A 24,970-nucleotide genomic window follows, 5' to 3' on the forward strand; every position below is an offset into this window, starting at 1 on the left:
TCTATGTAAAAAGCCACACAGAAAAGATTGTTTTTCAGCCCTTTCTTAGATTGTCTGTTCCCTGCTCCCAGAAGTATAGATAGTGAGACTTGAGTGCTTTGATACATCGTAATTGTATGTACCTCCATTCACACCTACTTAAGATATCTGTCTAAAAGTAGACTAGACCTATTATTGAGGGAGTGGAGGGCAGAAGGGCTGTCTCTGTATCTTAAAGAAGCTGGCACTCTTCAGCTGATGGTTGCTTGGTCTTGAGGCCTCAAGATCTCTAATCTGGCTTTCTCTATAGTGTTTCATTCACTGTTTGGTGATGGAATCTCTTCAGCTCAGAGATACTTAATAGATACAGCTTTTTCTTTCCTGCTTCCAGGCCTACCTACCTGTTCCTTGCTTTTTTTTCTAGCAGCTGTTGTTGTTTCTGAAAGAATCTTGAAGGTGGTTGGAGTCTCAGAATGGCTTCCTTAAAGACTACCTTCAGACTCTCAGCTGCTCAACCACAACAGAGATCAGCCTTTCTTTGTAGATGATTCATTCCTGGCTGCATTTGAAAACCACATATTGTTAATTGCTTGAAGAATTTAAATCCCTTGACTACTTTTCATTTCAGAAAACACTTACAAAAAAAGTCCAAATGAGGACCTTCCCTCCAGTGAATTAGCTGTGGCTTTCTCACAGTCCATAGTTAGGATAAATTTAAAGCCATCTCTCATTTTTCTCCGCACTTTCCAAGGGTACACTCCTTGTTTCCAAGATGGAATGAGAAAGAAAGAAGTGCCCTTCCTGCCATCTTCTCCCCGACTCTTTCCTCCTTCCCACTTTCCCTCCTATTCCTCCACAAACATGATTTATTTCTGTGTTTTGCAACTCTTGAGTTCTCAGCATTTAGTAAATGGTGTTGGTCCCTGTTGATTCCTTCCTCTCCTGGACCATGGAAGGTAGTAGGCCTTTCAGAGATTTCAGGTAGCAGCCAAATCCCGGAAGAAGAGAAGGAACATGGAGTCCTAGACCATGTGAGAACCTGAGGTGTGCAGCATTTCCTTCACAGATTCGTCTAGCATATTTGAGAAGTATCTTTCCTACTAGGAGACTGAACATATTGCATCTGGGAATAAAAACTTAACATATCTACAGGTTTTGACAACCTCTATGAATTATCTAGTTGAGAGGATGGCTCAAGGAGCCTATGGCCATGGTCTGATGTCGTTATGGACGCTATGAACATCCTTGCAGTTTCCATTGTTGAAGACAGCCCTGATGCCAGCTGTCTCATCATTCCCCATGTTCAAGAGCATCCCAGCATTGCTACCTCAGGATCCCATGTCCTGAATGCAACAGAGTGATTTCACTGCTGAATTACTATTCATGGCATGGTTCTTCACAGCATTTATTCATCCATGTATCTATCCATCCATCCTTCCAGCCAGCCAAGAAGCTCATGCTTTCATCTTTTCATCCATTTACTCATTTATTTATTCATTTAGCAAATATTTATTGAGTACCAACTATGTGCCAGACACTCTGCTAGGCATTTTGGGGAAGCAGAACTGAATAAGATATTATTCCTTTCCTCAAAAATTTAAGCAAGAGGAGAAAGGCAGTAATGAGGAATATACCTTAGCCATAAAGGAAAAATAAGAAATCACTTGAAGAAGTTTAGTGAAATGGAAGGAAAAGGACATCCAAGGCAAAGGGTATAGTTTGAATGAAGGCACAGAGACATGAACAAAATGCATTGAGGGTTTGAGGAACAGCAATTGGTTTAACATGGCCAGAGCTGGGGAAATGGTAAGGGCAAGTTGAAACCACATTGAAAGCAAACTTGGTTATTATACTAGGTAGTTTAGACTTCAAGCAGTTGAAAATCTGTGAGCATGGGATAGGCATGATGACATATTATTTTGTTTATTTGCATGTTTCTTTAAGGAAAACTGGCAGCAGCACAAATGTTTTGTTGATGAGGGCTTAAATTTTAGAAAGTGAGACAATTTTAGAAAGGCCAGCTAGAGAGAAATTTCCAGGATCAAATTTTGCTAAACACCTAGGATTTGTTCCTGGGGCTAGTTACTTCCATTTGGGTTGTTACCTGCAAGTACTGACCACGTATATGAAGAAGTACTGGTTTAGACCAAGGCAATTGGCTTGTATAAGAGGCCTACCCTCATACCAAAAGCCAGTTTCCTTGGTCTAGGCCAGTGTTTACTGGTATGTGTTCTGAGAAAACTAGTTCCATGACATGTTCCATGAAAAATATGATTTCTATTGTCAAATAAGTGAGGGAAACTTGCATATTATGGTCCTGCTCAGGAAGATTTACAATCCTTATTAGCATATCGCAGGTCCTGGTGAATACTGCAGTAAAGTAACCGAGGAACTTTGTTACTCAGGATTCCCGAAGTTGATTCAACCACAGGACCTCATTTATTCGCATAACACCTGTTATCCTACAAAACCACTGTTCTCTGGAATACACTTTCGAAAACTTGAGTATAGATAAAAACTCTATCCTATAGGCAGAGAATACCTCTAGCTCAGGTCATCATTTTGCAGATGTGTGTGTCATTAAGAATCAGTCAATAATGCATTAATGATCAAAAGCAGAGCATCCTTACCACATGGTACATAAGATTATGCTATTATGCTATTAGCTACTAAGGCCACTAAACTTAATCATGTTGGGTCTGTAACATTGTTGTCATACACAAAGGATAGGATGCAAAACTGTCCTAGGCCAAAGCATGGTTATTGCCCAAGTTATCTAATGTCTGCAGGTACATATTCCTGACCTAAGGATTGTGCTAAAGAAGTTATTTCTAAGAAATATAGTGACTTCCAGCATCATGCAGAATGATCATTTAATATTTTGAATATCTAGACATTCTGCTGTAGAATTGAATAGTCCTTTTATACACTGTCTGACCAACATTTTGACATTTACTCAGAACCCCATCACAGTGCTACCACATAACGTCATTGCTAAAGTAGGAGGCCTAGAAATCACAGATTTGTAGAAACCATCCAATGATTGAATCCCCTCTACCTCCTGTTCAGCAGGCAGCAGAGTGTCATAAAGAATTAACAATGTGGAACTCAGTTACTGGGATTTCTTCCATTCTCCTTTGACTCTCTAGACTAGAATTCTAAAGACCCTCAGGCTGGTGATGCAAGTGGTAAGTCTCATTTCTGAGAAGTGCTGCTTCCTACACACAATTCTTTGATAGCTGAGTGCTTTGGCTGATCTGCATAACTGAGGTGTGCACCAAGGAGCAGAATTAATCTATAAATTTTGGCATCAACATGTGCAACGTGTGACTCAGCACTTTGAAACTCTGGGGATTTTTTGTTTGGTTGGTTTTTGTTTTAAGACGTCCTGTGGCATAGTGGAAATAGTACAATAGACTCAGATAACAGAGAGGCCTTGTTTCTAGTCTTAGTTCTGTCACTTACTATCTTGATGACCTTGGGCAAATCACCAGACCTCTCTGAGCCTCAGTTTCTCCAACCACACTGTGGGAATAATAAAATCTTTTTTACGGCGTTGTAGGTATGTAGAGAAACTGGTACACAGTAGGCACACAATCAATGTCACCGTACCCTTCAGCCCTTCTTTTGTGGATGAAACATGGTCTTTGTTTGTGCTCCCAGTCACCACTGGGGTCTGTTCTCTCTCTCTGCTGTTACAGTGTGGCTTTTGGTTCTTGTTTCTTTGTTCTTTGGTCTGTAAATTACCCTTGAAACAACCCTTGAAATTTCCAGTCGTAGACCTAAATCGTCATCCCTAAATTGGTTACATACATATTTGGTGACACTTTGGAGGGGAAAAGCTTTATGTCTCTCTAACTGTAGTTCTTAAGGGAATTTGCATATGGAAAAAACAGAGACTCCATCTCTTAATTCCTCCAAACCATATTATCTGGGATAGCACATATATGTTGTACTCTGTCTCTGAGCATTTGCTCTTAGAGAACTATGGTTAGAGAGAAGTAAATTTTTCTAATCATAAAAATTAATGATACCGCATATCTGATACTTGAATGAGTGCCTCCTTGTAAAATTTCTACTTAAATCCTTGAGTTTTTAAAGTGTAATAGCAATAGAAAGATTTTATTGTTGTTTGCTTTTATTGTGAGTGCTCCAAAATCCCTCAGTTGCTCTTGAGAGAGCAAGATGATGTCATAGGCAATATTTTCTGAAGGTAGTAGGCAGAAAACTGAGTACACAGCACACAATAGGCCATATATACAAAAGCAAGTATTTTACAAATATAATAATTCATGAAAAAAGCTTCACTTTCGTTGGTAACCTGTTTGTTTAAAACCATTTTATTATTTATGATTTAAAAAGAGTGTCACTTGTTACAAATTGTGGGATGTGTTCCTTAAGATCACAAAAATATAAAATATTTTCTTTTTATACTGAACACATACATAGACAACTTACCTGAGCAAGCTGCTTTTTACAGACATTTGCACATCTTTTGGGATCACGTTGTTAAGAAGTAGAACTAAGGGAAAAACACACAGCCACCCAGAAATCGGTAGAGCCTTCAGCTCATCTGTTAATTAATATTTCTATGACAACAGATATCTAGGAAGTAAACAGGAAATTGCATCGCTATCCTGCATCACCTTTTTTGGAATCAGGTTCCATTCTTCTCAGTCCAGTTCAACCTTGTGATACTTTTTAGATCTCAACCAAGGCATAGAAATATATTTTCCCTTGCTTAATACCCCATGGAACCAATGCCCCTGTGGCTGAAGTAAAAATTGATTGTTGAGGGACATTTCAGCCCTCTAGCAGTCAACAATTAAAAACGTGTAAGCACCGAGCACCTGCAGAAAACTTGGACTGGCATTTGGATCTAAGAAGAAAATCTGCATCTTGACCAAGATGAAAAGTCACCAGCCCAAGCTTGTGCAGTGAAGTGTCATGTTGGCCACAATGAAACCGAAAGAGACTGATGACTCTCTTCAGGGTGGAAAATGAGGCATGGAAGCTTTGATTAGTGAGCTGTTAGGCACACAGACATTAATTTCAAAGCATTCTCATCTCCAGTCTGAATAATAATGCTTGTAGTATTATGCAGTTGTTTGGCTGCTGCAAGAAATTCAGCAGACTCCAACAAGTAGTCTTTCTTGGTCTCTGAGTGACTGTAACTTAAATTCTACCTCCCTTCTCTTCTCCTACATCTTCTCACTCCCCACCCCACCTCCCCCCACACACAACTCTTGTCCACTGTGTTCAGAGAGATGCACACACACATATATATGTATATATATATAGTATATTTGTCAATAAAGCAGAAAAGAAGAAAAAACTCCAAGTAAACAATTTTCCATTTCCCCATCTCACCTCTGTCTTATAAGATAGGAAAAGAGAAACCCCCAATAAAAAATGGCAACCACCCACCTCCCCAACTTTACATGCTGCTTCCTATGTTAGAGGACCCGGCTTAGGCATCTGATTATGGAGCCTGCTAGATACAAGCCCATATTTAGACTGCTACAGTCAACAATGTCTCTCTTTCATACTAGAAAAATTCCGGGTTGGCAACTGCAAGCATCTCAAAATGACCAGACCCTGAAGAAAGGCTGACTTGCCTCATTCAAAATGAGGGCTCTAGAGGGCTCTAGTGGATAGTCTGGAGAAACCTGGAGTCTGAGGCTTAGGAGCTTAGGTTTTTGCTCCTCAACACAGACTTTGACGTTGGAGTTGGGGGCTACTCTCTTGATTGCTGACTCCCTCCAAAGGGACCAATAGTGTTTTCCTACCTCACAGGGATGTTGTGAGGACGGGCTGTAGAAGTAATAGTGGTTACCATTCATGTAGTTGTGAGTATCGTGATTATTGTTTCCTGTAATGTGGCTTGGCATTGGCAAAGTGCTTTTTGATTGTTCTTGATCACATATGATGGGGGCCAGGCACTGACTCAGGCGGATGCAGTGAAGCTCTGGCTCAGTCGCTTGCTTTTCGTGGTGTGCTGCCAGGAAGAAACTTTGCTGATGGGACTCAAGGTGTCACCTTGGACAAGAAGCAACTGTGTCTGTCTGAGGTTCCTGTGGCCATCTTTATTTGTGTATTAGGCAATTCGTATTTCCCCCTTAGGTTCTAGCCTTCTGGATCCCTGCCAATGACCTAGATCTTAGCCTCAGGCCCTGTCACTGAGCTGAAGGTAGTAGCTGATCCACAGAAGTTCAGTAAACAAGGACCAGATTTCTGCTTCTCCAGGAGAAGAAGCCAGCCAACCCCTCTCTTCAAACACACTGAGAGACTAGAGTCAGACTTTCCCTTTTACATCTAGCCTTACTGTAGCCACACTCCTTGATTGCTCTCTCACATCACATGCTTCTCTTTGTCAGTTGTGAGGCCTCTCATTCTTCTCCCAAGCCAGACTCAAACATTGTATTAATGTCAAAGAAGAATCACTTAGAGTTTGGAATATCTTGTTCTCTCTCTGCTCCATAGCTTCCATATTGACACCAGTTTCTTTCTAGTGGAGAAGTGGAGTCTGTGAAGCCAGGGAAAGAGACATATGAGAGTCAGAAGCACTCTCCCTGACTTGCCTGGGGCCTGTCTTTCCCACCTTCTTCTCTAGTCTGTCTAAACACACACACACACACACACACACACACACACACACACACTCTCTCTCTCTCTCTCTCTCTCACACACACACACACACACACACACACTTCTTTCTCTTTCCCCTGACTCAGCAACATTCTGGAGAAAAGCCAAGGAAGGACTTCAGGAGGGGAGTTTCCCCTTTCTCAGGGCAGAATTTTAATCTCCAGACCAACAAGAAGTTCCCTAATGTGGATTGAAAGGCTAAAGAGGTTTATTTTTAACTGCTTTCTATTTGTTTGAATGTTGCATATTTCTGCTAGTGAAATTTTCCCTTAATAAAGCCATTAATACACCAATCGTATTTTCTTATTTACAACAGACTGAGAGAATTAATGCTGTTAACATTGGATCTTTTTTCTTTTTTTTTTTTTTTCCTTTTTTTTTCTCTCTCGTTTGCTTTCCAGGTCATGCTGACCTGTTCAGCTTGGACTGTTTCACATTTGTTTTTAATGTCAGTTTAAATGTAATTGTAAAAGCATGTATGCTCTAAAATCATGTAGTTACTTTTTTCAGTGGAAAAGCCTGGTATTCAAAAGCATTTCCAGGCTCTACAATTTCATATGAGCAGGTTTTTGGTAAAATCTTTTGTCCCTCACTCAGGATGGTATCTGGACAGTGAGCCCCTTTCTTCTGGCTCAGTAGTCAGAGAGCAAACTTGGAGACAGTTTCTGCCGGATCTTGTGCTTTGGCAAGGATGTGCAGCATTGCATATCATTCTATCATTAATTATGTTTACTCCTCCATGAACTAAAAACCATTAGACTAAATAGTCCAACATAAACCTTGAAAGATAAAATTTGATATTCTTTTGCCTTGCCATTTCTCTGACCCAGAATTGGGGCTGGGAGGGGAATGGAGGCTTGGGGGAAAGAATCAAGGAGGCTTCTTGCCTGGGGGAATTTGGCATGCACTTATTAATCCCATTTGGTTGCACTCCCTACTAATCCCTCACTCCATACCTGCCAAGGATTGGCTCTGCTCCCTGCTTCTCATCCCTGTCCTAGTTCTTCCTCACCAATCTCCATTTCCCACCACTGATCCTTCTCTCCAGTAAGATGCTATTCAACCCGATGAAATATAAAGAGTAGCACCACCCTGGAAGTCAGGATACCTTAGTTTTAGCTCCTGCTCTACCATTATCTAGCTGTGTGACCTTGGGCATGACTTAACCTTTGCTCTTCAGTCTGAACAGTCTTTAAGAATTGGTTTGGAGGGGAAAGGAAGGGATAGACAAGATCCAAGGCCTTTGAACTCTTTTTTGGAAATGGATCCTTTTCTTGAAACAAAATTTGATGCAGAGTCCCAAATATATGTACAGAATAAAATGCTGCTGTTCTTGTTTGAAAGGAAGTGGGGTGCTTGGAGCCACATGCTCAGGCCCACTTTGCCCCCTCTCAGGAACCCTTGAAAAAACTTATAGGACTTATAGGACTCTTGGGGCTCTGCCAAGTCTCTCTTAGTTACATTTCAGTCCTTGTGAAACTCTATATGTTTCATCAGTTCACTTTTTCAGAAAGTTCACCTGCTTGGGGTAAAGGTCATGAAGTGGAGAATGTGGGGCTCAGTAACTAGCCATAGTAAAAAACATCATTGATTGGCTTACAGAATTTACTCTGTTCTAAGCATCTTACACACATACTCATCTGAAAAATCACAACAACCTTGTGAGGTAGATCTGTTATTATCTTAAGATTCTGAAACCTGCCAGCTTGACTCTCAACCTTTGACTTGAGACCAGTTGCCCAAGATGGAAAGTTATACTTTTCACAGTTTACCACCATAAGCAGTCTTTCAGAGTGATTTCTAGCTAGAGATCCATTCTTAGAAAAAGTCAGAACCTGCCCATTAGCATACACTGTCACAGGGTGCAGAGTACCTTCACTGGGTTCATCTCATTTCCTCCTAAAAATAGTCCTATGCAGCAGTCCAGTCATATAATCACCATTATATAGATGAGGAAAACTGAGGTGTAGGAGAAATCAAGAGATCTGTTCAAGGTCACACATACCATAAGACTCTGAATACCACCATCAAGAATAGTAAGCCTTTTATGTGAAAAACATTTTAGAACTTCAGTGTCATTATTGCATTCTGCCTCCTGGAGTTCAGTGCACTTTTTCACCATGCCTTTAATCTTGGAGTCCTGGTGGTACAGAATCTGCCTTCTACTCTCAGACAACACCACAGTGTCTTTATCCCTCATAACAAACTTATGAATTAAGTAATGATATTATCCCCATTTTACAAATTAGTTAACTGAGATACCGAGAGGCTAAGTCTTGCCCGAAGTCACACAGCTAGTCAGCGATAGAGCCGGAGTTACAAATGAGGCAGCCTGACTCCAGAATATTTGCTCTTAACTACTACTCTTTATACATATGTAAGGAAACTAAAAGCCAAATAGGGAAAGATGTCCCTGAGATCCCACAGTGAGCTCCCCTGACTCACAATCCAGTATTCCTCTGACCTTCTAATCCTAAAGTTATACAGTAAGGTCCCTTGACTCTAATCCTAGTAGATGGAAAGATGGCTGGCATGATTTAAACTAGAGGCCACAAACTGGCTTTCCCAGAGCCAGAATTCACCTGCAGAATTCTGTTTGTCCAGCACAGTGTTTGTTTAGAAAATTGACATAGACTGCCCCTAGGCAGGGCATCAATCACTGTCATTGTCCCCAGCCCTCCCTATTTATGTTTGCCAGGCTTTTTTACTCATTTATGTGTCTGCCTGACTTGTGAAGGCATTTGAGTTTATGACTTTTAGATTTAAGCATTGCAATATATAAGCACTGCACACATGCATTCACAAAAGTATAGCCTAGTCTAGCTTCACAAAGAATTTGTAGGCCTACACCAAACACACCTTTATGTTTACTTAGTGTTTAGAATTAGATTTAAGATCAGAATTTAGTTTCACAGGCATTCATGTGTGGAAGAACCTCAGTTGTTTTTTGTTTCATACTGTCTCATCCTTGCTTTCCCTGCTGTGTCTGGACCCGTCAATCCTGCTTTCTGCCATTCTTCATGCCTGAGTTAGGGCCCCTGCAAGCCATTCACTGGTTAGTCTTTAGGAATGGATGGAGAGTGGATACCAGTTTGGAGGGTTCACTATGTCCCAAGCATCCTCTCATTTAGTTCTCATAAGTGTCCTAAGAGATAGGTGGCAGCACATTCATTTTATAAATGAGGAAACTAAATCTCAGAGAAGCTAAACAAAGACCTCAAAGTCATTAAGGTAGTAATTAACGGAGCTGGGATTTGAATGCAAGATTGTTGGACTCCAGAGCCTATTCTTTTGCCCTACACCACAGTTCCTTACAAGGAAGATGTATTCGTTTTCTATTACTGCATAACACATTGCCACAAATTTAGCAGCTTCAAACATTTATCACCTCACTGTTTTGTAAGTCAGAAGTCTGGCACAGCATGGCTAGATTCTTAGTTCAGGGTCTCTGAAGGATGAAACTGGTGTGTTTACCAGGATGCATTCTAATCTGAAGCTCAGAGTTCTTTTCCAAGCTCAAGTAATTATTGCAGGATTCAGTTATTTGTGGTTGTAGGACTAAGGCTCCCATTTCCTTTCTGGCTACCAGCCAAGGGCCATTCTCAGCGCCTGGAGGCTGCCCTCTTTCCTTGTCATGTGGACCCCAACACCTTCAAAGCCAGCAACAGAGACTCTTCCTTGTGTTGAATGTTTCTCACTCTATGGATGTCTTTCCTGGAGGATCCCAGTCCCGTAAGGGCTCACCTGATGAGGTCAGGTACATCAAGAATAACCACCCTTCAAATTCAACTGAATTAGCACCTTCATTACATCTACCTAGTCTTTTTACAACAGCATCTAGGTTAGTGCTTGACTGAATGACTGGAAGGAAGGATGTGTAAGCTATGGTCTCAGAATCTCGGGGACCGTCTTAGAAGTCAGCCTACTACAGATGTTGATTCTTTCATGTGTCAAATTTCATAGTGAGATAGGGAGAACAGAAACATCACATCCCTGACCTTAGGTAGAGGGATTCAAACTTTCTAAGACTTTGGAAACTTCACGCCACTTTCACCTTTCCCTTGATCGTGGTTGAGAAGGCCTATATCTTGGAGTGGCCAGGAGTGAGACTGGAACAGTACCTAAAGGTTAAGGACGCTAAAGAAGTTACAGATTGGTTACATCTGCTCCTCCCTAGGAATGATCCATGGAACCTGATTTGAAATTTTTTTCTCTGGTGCTATAGAGATAGCTCCCACAGGGGTCTAATGCCCCAGGGCTGAAAAGTTAGTTCCCCATAGGATCCAGGCATGATATCAGGCCAGGTGTTACAATCTCCTAAAGAGGAGGTATGGACTGGAAAGCCCCTTGCCAATGGCCCTTTCTTGTCACTGCTCTGACCCAAGACTAACAGGGCAGAGATAGTGAACAACTCACATACTATTAAAACTATCCACTTATACTGCCCCCTTTCTTCTTGCTTTAGCACTCCATTTAAGTAAGCCAATGAGTCTCTGCCTTGACACAGTGGCAAGCTGACCTGTATCTTATATGAAAGAATTAGATTTGACTCTGGGGCTCAGGTGCAGAGGGCAGGAGGGGCATAGGGGTGGCCTTCATGGAAGAAAACAAGTCCTTCGATACTGAGTAACAGCTGAGACTAGCAAGCCTCATTGTCCAGGATTCCAAGTCGTCTAGCAACATCCTGGTCTTTGCTGCAGAGAGAACAGAGGATCCCCCCGGCAGAATGAATGGAGTCTGATTTCAATTACGTTCAGTATAGTCACTCTCTTTAGGCAGAGAAGCCAGAACACCTGGTGCAGCTAGGGCCACTGTGGTCACAGGGACAAGCACACTACCTGGGTCCTGGAGGCAAGTGGGAATGCAGCTTCTCTTCCTTAAGCAGATGCCATATAGGCCTGGGGAGGAGGATGTGAGAATACCAGCCAAGTTCTCATTGGCACTATACGGAGAAAGGGGAATTATTTCATCTTGATGGATTCTCCCCACAGTCTCTGCACATATTGATCTTACTTGTAATGAGTTTGCTTAGGTTCACAAGTCATCATCCCAGGGAGAGCTGAGTTATTGGTGGGAAAGTCGAGGTGACAGATTATATCTCACTGATCTCACTGTCACCAATTGCTCCGTGTGTCCCTCCACCTTTTGAAAAAGTCCATGGATTCATTTGTGTATAATTCATTTGGGTTTATTTCTTCTTTATCAACAGCTTTAGTGGGATATTGCAAATGGAAAAGTTGCCCCAGAGAACAGTGTACACTCACAGCATTATTCAATAGAACTTTCTGAGATGATGAAAATCTTCTATATCTTATGTTGTCCAATATAATACAGCCGCTAACCACATGTAGCTTTTGAACACTGGAAATGTGGCTAGTGAGACCGAGGGATTATATTTTTAATTTTTTAATGTAATTAATTTAATGTTTTAAAAACTTTGCTTTCTATTTTATAGTTTAATAATTAAACTAAACTTAAGTAGCCCACATGTGGCTAGTTGGCTACTATACTGGACAGTACAAGTCTAGAAGGATCTCAGAGAGACACATGCCGAGATACAGCAGGAATAAGTTAGTCAAAAAGAGAGCCAATGTAACATAGGGAATTCTGGATTGGGAATTAGAGCCCTGGCTCTAATCTCAGCTCTGCCACTAGGTGACCTTGCCCTCTCTGGCTTCAGCCTCCCCATCTTTAACTTGAAAGTTTAAACTAACTAACGTCGAAAGTCCCAAAATGGTGGCTATGGACTGAATTCAATTTTGGGATACACAAGTTTCAGGAATTTTTTTAAAATCTATTAATGCTTTCTAGGTGTGTGTATGCACGCTTGCAGGCATGTGTCCATGCACAAGCATGGGAAGGCAGTAAGGCATTCATTTCAATTCACCAGTGTACTAACCATTCACACACACACACACACACACACACACATGCACACACACCCTACTGTATTGCCTATGTAGACCCTGAAGGTCTTTGAATCTGTCACCATTGGATAAGATAATTTCTAAGAACCCTTCCTGTTTTGTCATGCTGAAAATCTTTAAGCCACTATAGTGTCCCAAATCTATTTCAGTTTGGGCAGATGACTGGAGTGTTCTCATAGCCTCCTGTCTATTCCCTTCTGGATTTGATACTAGTTATGAAGTTTGGAGTCAAGGGTGAAGAAGGGAGGCAGGGATGATATAACCCCAGCCACACTCCTCAACTCTGCTTTTGAGTTAGAAGTAGGGTTCAGGGCTTCAGATTCCTTGGGGAGGCAGTAGAGAGAATATGGGCTTTATAATCAGAAGATTAGGTTCAGATGATTGGGTTCTCACCTTTTTGATAGCTGTGTTACCTCAGTTTATTCATTTGTAAAATAGGGATAAGAAATATCTTTAACCTCCTAAGATCATGTGGAATTAAGTGATGTAATGTGATGAAGCGAGGCATGTAGAAGGCCCTGAAAAAATTAGTAGTTACCCTTAAGGGGACTAAATGGTCTGGCAACTCCTGAGCTCAAAGCTAGAAAGGTCCAGTAATGGGGAAGACGGGGTCTTTCTGTAGGAACTGTAGCAGGGGAGCAGATCCTGTAGGCCACCAGTCTGTGGAGCTGTGTCCAAGAACTCATGTTTGCAATAAGTTCACCAAATGACAAGTTCTTGTGGGGTCCAGGCCTCTAACTCAAGAAGATGGTCTTGGCCCAGATCATACCTTGCAGCCTGTGCCTTTGGTGGGATGTGGGTGTTGGCAGTGGCTATGCATATCTCCTTATTACTGGCTGTGCCGAAGCCCTGCAAAAATGATTGTTGGACAAAGTCATCTTGCACTCAGGGCTGGTTTTCCAGGCTTCCTCGTTATTTTCCCCTGAGTTCTTCTGTGTTCCTCTTGCAACACCAACCCCACCATTTTCCTCTTCCCTACGCTAGTTGTTGGTCCAAACATGTAATCCATTCTTGCAGTGATTTATTGAGTGACACCATGACTGGAGTTTATATTGAAGGACTTCTTTTTCTAATTAGAACTAAAAGTCAGTTCCAGGCTGGGTGTGGTGGCTCATGCCTGTAATCCCAGCACTTTGGGAGACTGAGATGGGAGGACTGCTTAAGGCCAGGAGTTTGAGTCCAGCCTGGACAACATAGTGAGATCCCATCTCTACAAAAAGTGTTAACCAGGAGTGGTAGTGTACACCTCTGGTCCCAGCTACTTGGGAGACTGAGGAGGGAGAATTGCTTGAGCCCAGGAAGTTGAGACTACAGTGAGCTTTGATCATGCCACTGCTCTCCAGCTTGGGTGACAGAGGAAGATCCTCCTTCAAAAAATAAATAAAAACTAAAAAAAAATGTCAGTTCCAGGTTGTATCTTTTTTCACAGGAGCCAGACACAGATGAGCAGTAGGTTTTGTTGTATTTATCCATTTAAACTGAGCAATAAAATTCTCTCTTTGATTTCTACCTTTCTTATTTATTATTATTATGTTAAAGGGATTAAAGTGGTTTATGGTCTTTCTCGGTGCAACTGCTTATGCTAGACCTCAGAATTATGACTTTTTCAATTATTTATGTTTCTATCTATATAAATACTGGAAAAAATAGTACAAAGTAAACATCGGGATGCCTAAGGACCTCTAAATTGTGTGTGTGAGCACATGGGGAAGATGGTTCTTAAGGTTTGAGTTTTGGATTATTGTGGTTGTCTTCAATAATGTTATTTCTATCATTCTTTCCAATGGCTGTCTCCTAGCATGGTTCCCATTTTACAGATTCATGGTAGATGCAGAAAGATTCCCTCACTTCTTTGATACTATTGAGGATTTCAGCCTTTCACTGCTCCTCTCCCCTTTGCTAAAAAAGAAAAAAAATCAATATGTATGTTATAGTGCATTTTTTAAAATATTTTTTATTATACTTTAAGTTCTAGGATACATATGCACAACATGCAGGTTGTTACATATGTATACAAGTGCCAAGTTGGTGTGCTGCACCCATTAACTCCTTATTTGCATTAAGTATATCTCCTAATGCTATCCCTCCACCCTTCCCCGACCCCACAACAGGCCCCAGTGTGTGATGTTCCCCTTCCTGTGTCCAGGTGTTCTCATTGTTCAATTCCCACCTGTGAGTCAGAACATGCGGTGTTTGGCTTTTTGTCCTTGAGAAAGTTTGCTGAGAATGATGGTTTCCAGCTTCATCCATGTCCTTACAAAGGACATGAACTCATCCTTTTTTATAGCTGCATAGTATTCCATGGTGTATATATGCCACATTTTCTTAATCCAGTCTATCACTGATGGACATTTGGGTTGGTTCCAAGGCTTTGCTATTGTGAATAGTGCCACAATAAACATATGTGTGCATGTATCTTTATAGCAGCATGACATATAATCCTTTGGGTATATACCCAGTAATGGGATGGCTGGGTCAAATGGTATTTCTAGTTCTAGATCCCTGAGGAATCGCCACACTGTCTTCTACAATGGTTGAACTAGTTTACAGTCCCACCAACAGTGTAAAAGTGTTCCTATTTCTCCACATCCTCTCCAGCACCTGTTGTTTCCTGACTTTTTAATGATAACCATTCTAACTGGTGTGAGATGGTATCTCATTGTGGTTTTGATTTGCATTTCTCTGATGGCCAGAGATGATGAGCATTTTTTCATATGTCTGTTGGCTGCATAAATGTCTTTTTTTGAGAAGTATCTGTTCATATCCTTTGCCCACTTTTTGATGGGGTTGTTTGTTTTTTTTCTTGTAAATTTGCTTGAGTTCATTGTAGATTCTGGATATTAGCCCTTTGTCAGATGAGTAGATGGCAAAAATTTTCTCCTATTCTGTGGGTTGCCTGTTCATTCTGATGGTAGTTTCTTTTGCTGTGCAGAAGCTCTTTAGTTTAATTAGATCCCATTTTCAATTTTGGCTTTTGTTGTCATTGCTTTTGGTGTTTTAGACATGAAGTCCTTGCCCATGCCTATGTCCTGAATGGTATTGCCTAGGTTTTCTTCTAGGGTTTTATGGTTTTAGGTCTAACATGTAAGTCTTCAATCCATCTTGAATTAATTTTTGTATAAGGTGTAAGGAAGGGATCCAGTTTCAGCTTTCCACATATGGCTAGCCAGTTTTCCCAGCACCATTTATTAAATAGGGAAACCTTTCCCCATTTCTTGTTTTTCTCAGGTTTGTCAAAGATCAGATGGTTGCAGATATGTGGCATTATTTCTGAGGGCTCTATTCTGTTCCATTGGTCTATATCTCTGTTTTGATACCAGTACCATGCTGTTTTGGTTACTGTAGCCTTGTAGTATAGTTTGAAGTCAGGTAGCGTAATGCCTCCAGCTTTGTTCTTTTGGCTTAGGATTGTCTTGGCGATGCGGGCTCTTTTTTGGTTCCATATGAACTTTAAAGTAGTTTTTTCCAGTTCTGTGAAGAAAGTCATTGGTAGCTTGATGGGGATGGCATTGAATCTATAAATTACCTTGGGCAGTATGGCCATTTTCACGATATTGATTCTTCCTACCCATGAGCATGGAATGTTCTTCCATTTGTTTGTATCCTCTTTTATTTCATTGAGCAGTGGTTTGTAGTTCTCCTTGAAGAGGTCCTTCACATCCCTTGTAAGTTGGATTCCTAGGTATTTTATTCTCTTTGAAGCAATTGTGAATAGGAGTTCACTCATGATTTGGCTCTCTGTGTGTCTGTTATTGGTGTATAAGAATGCTTGTGATTTTTGCACATTGATTTTGTATCCTGAGACTTTGCTGAAGTTGCTTATCAGCTTAAGGAGATTTTGGGCTGAGACCATGGGATTTTCTAGATATACAATCATGTCATCTGCAAACAGAGACAATTTGACTTCCTCTTTTCCTAATTGAATACCTTTTATTTCTTTCTCCTGCCTAATCGCCCTGGCCAGAACTTCCAACACTATGTTGAATAGGAGTGGTGAGAGAGGGCATCCCTGTCTTGTGCCAGTTTTCAAAGGGAATGCTTCCAGTTTTTGCCTATTCAGTATGATATTGGTTTTGGGTTTGTCATAAATACCTCTTATTATTTTGAGATACGTCTCATCAATACCTAATTTATTGAAAGTTTTTAGCATGAAGGGCTGTTGAATTTTGTCACAGTCCCTTTCTGTGTCTATTGAGATAATCATGTGGTTTTTGTCTTTGGTTCTGTTTGTATGCTGGATTACATTTATTGATTTGAGTATGTGGAACCAGCCTTGCATTCCGGGGATGAAGCCCACTTGATCATGGTGGATAAGCTTTTTGATGTGCTGCTGGATTCGGTTTGCCAGTATTTTATTGAGGATTTTTGCATTGATATTCATCAGGGATATTGGTCTAAAACTCTCTTTTTTTGTTGTTTCTCTGCCAAGCTTTGGTATCAGGATGATGCTGGCCTCATAAAATGAGTTAGGCAGGATTCCCTCTTTTTCTAGAGATTGGAATAGTTTCAGAAGGAATGGTACCAGCTCCTCCTTGTACCTCTGGTAGAATTCGGCCGTGAAATCCATCTGGTCCTGGACTTTTTTTGGTTGGTAAGCTATTAATTATTGCCGAAATTTCACAGCCTGTTATTGGTCTATTAAAAGATTCAACTTCCTCCCGGTTTAGTCTTGGGAGGGTGTATGTGTTGAGGAATTTATCCATTTCTTCTAGATTTTCTAGTTTATTTGCATAGAGGTATTTCAGTATTCTCTGATGCTAGTTTGTATTTCTGTGGGATCGGTGATGATCTCCCCTTTATCATTTTTTATTGCATCTATTTGATTCTTCTCTCTTTTCTTCTTTATTAGTCTTGCCAGCAGTCTATCAATTTTGTTGATCTTTTCAAAAAACCAGCTCCTGGATTCATTGATTTTTTGAAGGGTTTTTCGTGTCTCTATCCCCTTCAGTTCTGCTCTGATCTTGGTTATTTCTTGCCTTCTGCTAGCTTTTGAATGTGTTTGCTTTTCCTTCTCTGGTTCTTTTAATTGTGATGTTAGGGTGTCAATTTTAGATCTTTCTTGCTTTCTCTGGTGGGAATTTGGTGCTATAAATTTCCCTCTACACACTGCTTTAAATGTGTCCCAGAGATTCTGGTATGTTGTGTCTTTGTTCTCATTGGTTTCAAGGAACACCTTTATTTCTGCCTTCATTTCATTATGTACCCAGTAGTCATTCAGGAGCAGGTTGTTCAGTTTCCATGTAGTAGAGTGGTTTTGAGTGAGTTTCTTAATCCTGAGTTCTAGTTTGATTGCACTGTGGTCTGAGAGACAGTTTGTTATAATTTCTGTTGTTTTACATTTGCTGAGGAGTGCTTTACTTCCAACTAAGTGGTCAATTTTGGAATAAGTGCAATATGGTGCTGAGAAGAATGTATATTCTGTTGATTTGGGGTGGAGAGTTCTGTAGATGTCTATTAGGTCCACTTGGTGCAGAGCTGAGTTCAATTCCTGGATATCCTTGTTAACTTTCTGTCTTGTTTATCTGTCTAATGTTGACAGTGGGGTGTTAAAGTCTCCCATTATTATTTTGTGGGAGTCTAAATCTCTTTGTAGGTCTCTAAGTACTCGCTTTATGAATCTGGTTGCTCCTGTATTGGTGCATACATATTTAGGATAGTTAGTTCTTCTTGTTGAATTGATGCCTTTACCATCATGTAATGGCCTTCTATGTCTCTTTGATCTTTGTTGGTTTAAAGTCTGTTTTATCTGAGACTAGGATTGCAACCCCTGCCTTTTTTTGTTTTCCATTTGCTTGCTAGATCTTCCTCCATCCCTTTATTTTGAGCCTATATGTGTCTCTGCACATGAGATGGGTTTCCTGAATACAGCACACTGATGGGTCTTGACTCTTTATCCAATTTTCCAGTCTGTGTCTTTTAATTGGAGCATTTAGCCCATTTACATTTAAGGTTAATATCATTATGTTTGAATTTGATCCTGTCATTGTGATGTTAGCTGGTTATTTTGCTCATTGGCTGATGCAGTTTCTTCCTAGCATCGATGGTCTTTACAATTTGGCATGTTTTTGCAGTGGCTGGTACCACTTGTTCCTTTCCATGTTTAGTGCTTCCTTCAGAAAGCCTATAGTGCAGGCCTGGTGGTGGCAAAATCTCTCAGCATTTGCTTTTTTGTAAAGTATTTTATTTCTCCTTCACTTATGAAGCTTAGTTTGGCTGGATATGAAATTCTGGGTTGTAAATTCTTTTCTTTAAGAATGTTGAATACTGGCCCCCACTCTCTTCTGGCTTGTAGAGTTTCTGCCGAGAGATCTGCTGTTAGTCTGATGGGCTTCCCTTTGTGGGGAACCCGACCTTTCTCTCTGGCTGCCCTTAACAGTGTTTCCTTCATTTCAACTTTGGCGAATCTGATAATTATGTGTCTTGGAGTTGCTCTTCTCGAGGAGTATCTTTGTGGCGTTCTCTGTATTTCCTGCATTTGAATGTTGGCCTGCCTTGCTAGGTTGGGAAAGTTCTCCTGGATAATATCCTGCAGAGTGTTTTCCAACTTGGTTCCATTCTCCCTGTCACTTTCAGGTACACCAATCAGACGTAGATTTGGTCTTTTCACATAGTCCCATATTTCTTGGAGGCTTTGTTCATTTCTTTTTACTCTTTTTTCTCTAAACTTCTCTTCTCGTTTCATTTCTTTCATTTGATCTTCAATCACCGATACCCTTTCTTCCAGTTGATCGAGTCAACTACTGAAGCTTGTGTATTCGTCATATAGTTCTCGTGCCATGGTTTTCAGCTCCATCAGGTCATTTAGGACCTTCTCTCCATTGGTTATTCTAGTTATCCATTCCTCTAATCTTTTTTCAAGGTTTTTAACTTCTTTGCGATGGGTTCGAACTTCCTCCTTTAGCTTGGAGAAGTTTGGTCGTCTGAAGCCTTCTTCTCTCAACTCATCAAAGTCATCCTCCAGCTTTTTTCTGTTGCTGGTGAGGAGCTGTGTTCCTTTGGAGGAGGAGAGGGGCTCTGATTTTTAGAATGTTTCAGTTTTTCTGCTCTGTTTTTTCCCCATCTTTGTGGTTTTATCTCCCTTTGGTCTTTGATGATGGTGACATACAGATGGGATTTTGGTGTGGATGTCCTTTCTTTTTGTTAGTTTTCCTTCTAACAGTCAGGACTCTCAGCTGCAGGTCTGTTGGAGTCTGCTGGAGGTCCACTCCAGACCCTGTTTGCCTAGATGTCAGCAGTGGAGGCTGCAGAAAGGTGAATATTGCTGAACAGCAAATGTTGCTGCCTACTCATTCCTCTGGAAGTTTCATCTCAGAGGGGTACCTAGCCATGTGAGGTATCAATCTGCCCTTACTGGTGGGTGTCTCCCAGTTAGGCTACTCAGGGGTCAGAGAGCCACTTGAGGAGGCAGTCTGTCCATTCTCAGATCTCCAGCTGTGTGCTGGGAGAACCACTACTCTCTTCAAAGCTGTCAGACAGGGACATTTAAGTCTGCAGACGTTTCTGCTGCCTTTTGTTCGGCTATGCCCTGCCCCCAGAGGTGGAGTCTACAGAGGCATGCAGGCCTCCTTTAGTTGCAGTGGGCTCCACCCAGTTCGAGCTTCCTGGCCCCTTTGTTTACTTACTCAAGCCTCAGCAATGGCAGGCACCCCTCCCCCAGCCTCACTGCCGCCCTACAGTTTGATCTCAGACTGCTGTGCTAGCAATGAGTGAGGCTCCATTGGCATGGGACCCTCCGAGCCAGGCATGGGATATAATCTCCTGGTGTGCCATTTGCTAAGACCATTGGAAAAGTGCAGTATTATGGTGGGAGTGACCCAATTTTCCAGGTGCCGTCTGTCACAGCTTTGCTTGGCTAGGAAAGGGAATTTCCTGACCCTTTGCACTTCCCAGGTGAGGTGATGCCTCGCCCTGCTTCGGCTCACACTTGGTGCGCTGCACCCACTGTCCTGCACCCACTGTCCAACAAGCCCCAGTGAGATGAACCCGGTACCTCAGTCGGAAATGCAGAAATCACTCATCTTCTGCGTCGCTCTCGCTGGGAGCTGTAGACTGGAGCTGTTCCTATTCGGCCATCTTATGAATTGTGCATGTTCAGCTGTGGGCAACTATGTGTGTTCAGTGGGAAATGGAATACCATAAAATTACCATATGTTGAGCCCAAAATGATAGGATAGAATTTGATAGTCTGAGGATGGAAAGGACCTTCAAGGCCACTTTTAAAAACCCCATTCCCATATGATGCTCGAATTCTTAACCACTGTGCATCTAGTATTTTCTCATTTCCAGTGGTATGTGTGCCTGCCAACTTTTCCGCCTCCAAGAGCTTTAACTATCAAAATGTATGTGTGTGTTTGTGTGTGTGCATGTGTGTGTGAGTGTGCGTGTGTGTGTGTGTTGAGAGAGAGAGAGAGAGAGACAGAAAGAGAAGGAGAGATTAAAATCCAATTCACTGTTCTTTCTGGGACCCAAAGAACAAGTCTAGTCATTCTCCATTTCTAGTCTCTTTCCCTAGCAATCGGCTAGACATGCTAGACATAGGAACATGTACATCACTCCTTTGATTTACGACATTCAGTATTTGTCTATCACTGATATGATAAAACGCACTTAGTTTTTATTTTTATTTTTTTAGAGACAGTGTTTTACTATGTCGCCCAGGCTAGAGCATCAGTGGCACAATCATAGCCCACTGCAGCCTGGAACCCCTGGGCTCAAGCAATCCTTCCACCTCTGCCTCCTGAGTAGCAGAGACTACAGATGTGCACCACCAGACCCAGCTAATTTGTTTTTTTACTATTTTTTGTGGAGATGGTGTATTGTCTTGTGGTGTTGCTCAGGCTGATCTTGAGCTCCTGGCCTCAAGCACTCCTCCCATCTCAGCCTCCCAAAATGCTGGGATTACAGGCATGAACCACGTTACCCAGCCAAATTTCTTAATATGATATACATGCTTCTTTAAAATCAAGCACCATCTTTGCTTTCAACCTCATTATTAACCACTTTTCCATATATATGCAACATATGTTTCAGCCATACTAGTGTCTAGTTGTTCCCTGAACACTCCTCGGTGCTTTTGTTTATGCCCTTTCTGCCCACCTTTGCCTGGTGAAATCCTCATCAATCTTCAAATTCTAAGTCAAATACTATCTTCCATATAAAGCATTTTCTAAACCCACCTATGTAAAAAGATTGGTGTTTTCCTATTTTGTTGATGCCTCTATTGTAGCATTTTCCAGTCCGACATTTTCTAGAATTGATTGTGGCCAGGCTACCAGACTGGACCAGGGCCTGTGTCTTTTCTGTCACCCAGAAGCAAAGGTCTAACAATGGATATCTGCTGAATGAATGAACGAAAATGAATCATTAATATATTAGTAAATGAGTTAATTAAAGTTCCAGGTATGAACACTGAAGGCTGCATTCAGGCAGAGCTGAATCCAAGGATATGCTAGGTTGGCCTGGCACAAGAATCAGAGTTTTCCTCTGCAAGCTATGAAAAATTTGGGTTTAGCAGGTATTTGGGATGATGAATTATACATTTAACCAGTGTTGAATGAGCACTTGTCCTTAAGGAGTTTAGAGTCCGTGACCAGGGAGAATGATGATTTTCTTAGCTAGGGCAGTTTTTCTAAAAATGTAGTTGCATTGTGTGTTTTTGACCACTGATGATAAATTCAAGTTTTTCTTCCTTCCCAATAGCCCGAAAGCTGAAGAAACTTGGTAATCTGAAACTACAGGAGGAAGGAGAGGCTTCCAGCACCACCAGCCCCACTGAGGAGACAACCCAGAAGCTGACAGTGTCACACATTGAAGGCTATGAATGTCAGCCCATCTTTCTGAATGTCCTGGAAGCCATTGAGCCAGGTGTAGTGTGTGCTGGACACGACAACAACCAGCCCGACTCCTTTGCAGCCTTGCTCTCTAGCCTCAATGAACTGGGAGAGAGACAGCTTGTACACGTGGTCAAGTGGGCCAAGGCCTTGCCTGGTAAGGAAAAGGGAAGTGGGAGCAGGAGATAAGGGGGATCATATTTAGTGAACGCTCCTATAGACCAGCCACCATGTCTGGTGCTTTTCTGCCCATTAACTCAGGCAGTCTTCATCATAACCCTGTGGGAGAGGGACTGTTACAAGTCTCACTTTAAACATACAGGGATCGAGACTCAGAAAGCAAAGAGAAAGATAGTATTATAGGGTGTCTTATGTGGCCCACATTGATGCACAGTCATGCTTTCACATTCAACTCACAAAAATGGTCAGCAAATTTTCCATTAATCACAAATCACATACCCATATATGCCTTAGGATGCTCTTCTATATTTGCACACACAGGCTCACCCCAAAGATAATCTCTAGCTTGACTGACATTCTGTCATCAATGTCATCTTTAGGAGCTATATCATGGGAACTCTCATAATATGGTATGGTGGAAAGAACATGAGGTTGGGAATCAGAACACTTCGGGTCTACTCTTAGCTCTGCTAGTAACTTATTGTGTGATCCCTTCCCCTTCTGGGTCTCAATTTCTCTATCTGTATAATGTATAAAGCGTGGTTTGTATCAAATTGATGGTTTTCAGTTGTTGCTTCAAGGAATGCTTTTTGCACCTTAAACTACCTAAGGTATCATAATGGGAGAAAAGATTAGGTAATAGTGAAAGAATTACCAAGTGTTGGTCTAACAGAAGTTGGATAACAGAAGTTCCTCAGTGATGGGGAACTCACTTCTTTCTTATGTCATCTGTTGTTTAAACAAGTCTGGTTATTAAAATATTACAGCTTAAGGAATTCTTAGAGATCTTCTATCCAATGATTCACAAACCTTCCTTTAGCAGCCAAGTGCTTTATTTCTCAAAAGAATTGTACACAGATACAAGTGGAGCTAGTTTATTTAAAGCCAGAGCCTATAGCTTGGGCCTCACCAGTTCAGCCTCTCTCTCTATCCCTGGGAAGCCGTAGGTCACTCTTGCAAAATCTTAGGGCTCCAAGGAACACAGTTTGAAAACCAGTGAAGTATATGCCCTTTAAAAGTTCTCCTAATCCTGCAATTATGATTCAAAGACTCTTTTGAAATAACAACAACCAAACCTTCTCTTGTGGAGTCAAAGATTAACCTGCCTTTCAATAATAACTGCCATTCAGGTAGAAATTTATAGTGAACAGAGCAATTTTGTATGTATTACCTGAATTGATTCTTATAGGAATCCCATAAAATGAGATTCTTTCTCTTATTTTACAGACCAAATAGGGAAGCTGTGAGAATGATGTGACTGGCCTGTAGTTACATAGTCAGAAAATAGCAGGACCAGAACTTGAGCCCAGGTTCTCTCCTGATTCCAAATTCTCTCTTTATTCCACTCCACCTGTAGGCTGTAGCACCACTGCAGTTCTGTAGCTCTGGGCTTTACAGTGAGGGGCCAAGGCTTCATTGAAGGCCACTTGGGTCATACTGTGGCCTTGTTGCATTTGAAGACATTACATGTTGGCTGTTAAGTCTTAGATTTGTATTTCCAACTTACAGGGCCTCGTCACAGCCCTAACCATCTCTTATACCTTCTCAGCTTAGGAAGCTGAGGTTGACTAGCCAATAAGAACACTGGGAAGGAAACCCAAGGACTCTGACTGGATATGCTCTGTGCCAAAACAGAGGGTTCACACAGAGAGGAAAAATATAAAAAAGAAAAAGAAGAAGATTGCTTTAATTCTTATCACTTTTTCATCTGGATATTTTGATATCATGTGTTTGACAGAGATTCAAAGTTTAATCTTCCCAAGTAGTTTCCAAACACTTATCTCATTTTATAGGCTACAGAGCTTTTTCATATATATGATCTCACTTAATCTTCACAACAATTCTATGAATCACAGAGACTATTATTTCCATTTTACATGCCAAGGCTCAAAGAGGTTAACTAACTTGCTCCATTTGGTCACTTAACACATGGAACCAGAACTTGACCTAGACCTTCGGGTTTCTAAATTGGTTATCTTGACAATAACCTAGTGCTAAACACTATAGCAGAATTTGTATGACTTGGGATCACTGGGGCTTTCCTTGGCCCAACCGCCAAGATGGAAAGCCCCCTCCCCTTACATTAACAAATCTGCAAGCCAATATCTGTTCACCATCTAGCTTGCCAGACTAGATGATCTCTGACCCCAAGTCTTTTAAAAGAATAGCTTCAAAAGAAATCCAATTACCACATTCACAAGAACTGTTCTTCATATTATCTATAATTTCCTACAAGTTCAAGTAATTCGCTAATTCAATAGATTGAGTTCTTGACCTGTAAGATGAACTGTGCTAGGCCCCTAATAAGATAAATTTTGTTGTAAGTTTTCTGTGACAGCAATGATGTATGAAAATTGCCTAGTAGAGTACCTGGCACATTAATAAATGATAACTGTTAATTTGGAG

The 24,970-nt window shown here is 41.2% G+C and overlaps 1 protein-coding gene across 2 annotated transcripts in view; it reads left to right on the forward strand.

Annotated features, from left to right (window-relative positions):
• The window catches only part of AR (androgen receptor), a 180,302-nt gene that overhangs the window by 138,954 nt on the left and 16,378 nt on the right, over nt 1-24,970 (forward strand). Inside the window, exon 4 of one of the 2 annotated variants that reach the window (XM_009234939.4) lies at nt 22,254-22,541. In XM_009234939.4, coding sequence (XP_009233214.2) covers nt 22,254-22,541 — 288 coding nt within the window. Of the gene's footprint in view, nt 1-403; nt 636-22,253; nt 22,542-24,970 lie in introns of those variants that run through there. The other variant, XM_024240259.3, reaches the window with a different exon arrangement.

Source organism: Pongo abelii, chromosome X, assembly GCF_028885655.2.
Source record: "Pongo abelii isolate AG06213 chromosome X, NHGRI_mPonAbe1-v2.0_pri, whole genome shotgun sequence".
In the NCBI taxonomy this organism is placed as follows: domain Eukaryota; kingdom Metazoa; phylum Chordata; class Mammalia; order Primates; family Hominidae; genus Pongo; species Pongo abelii.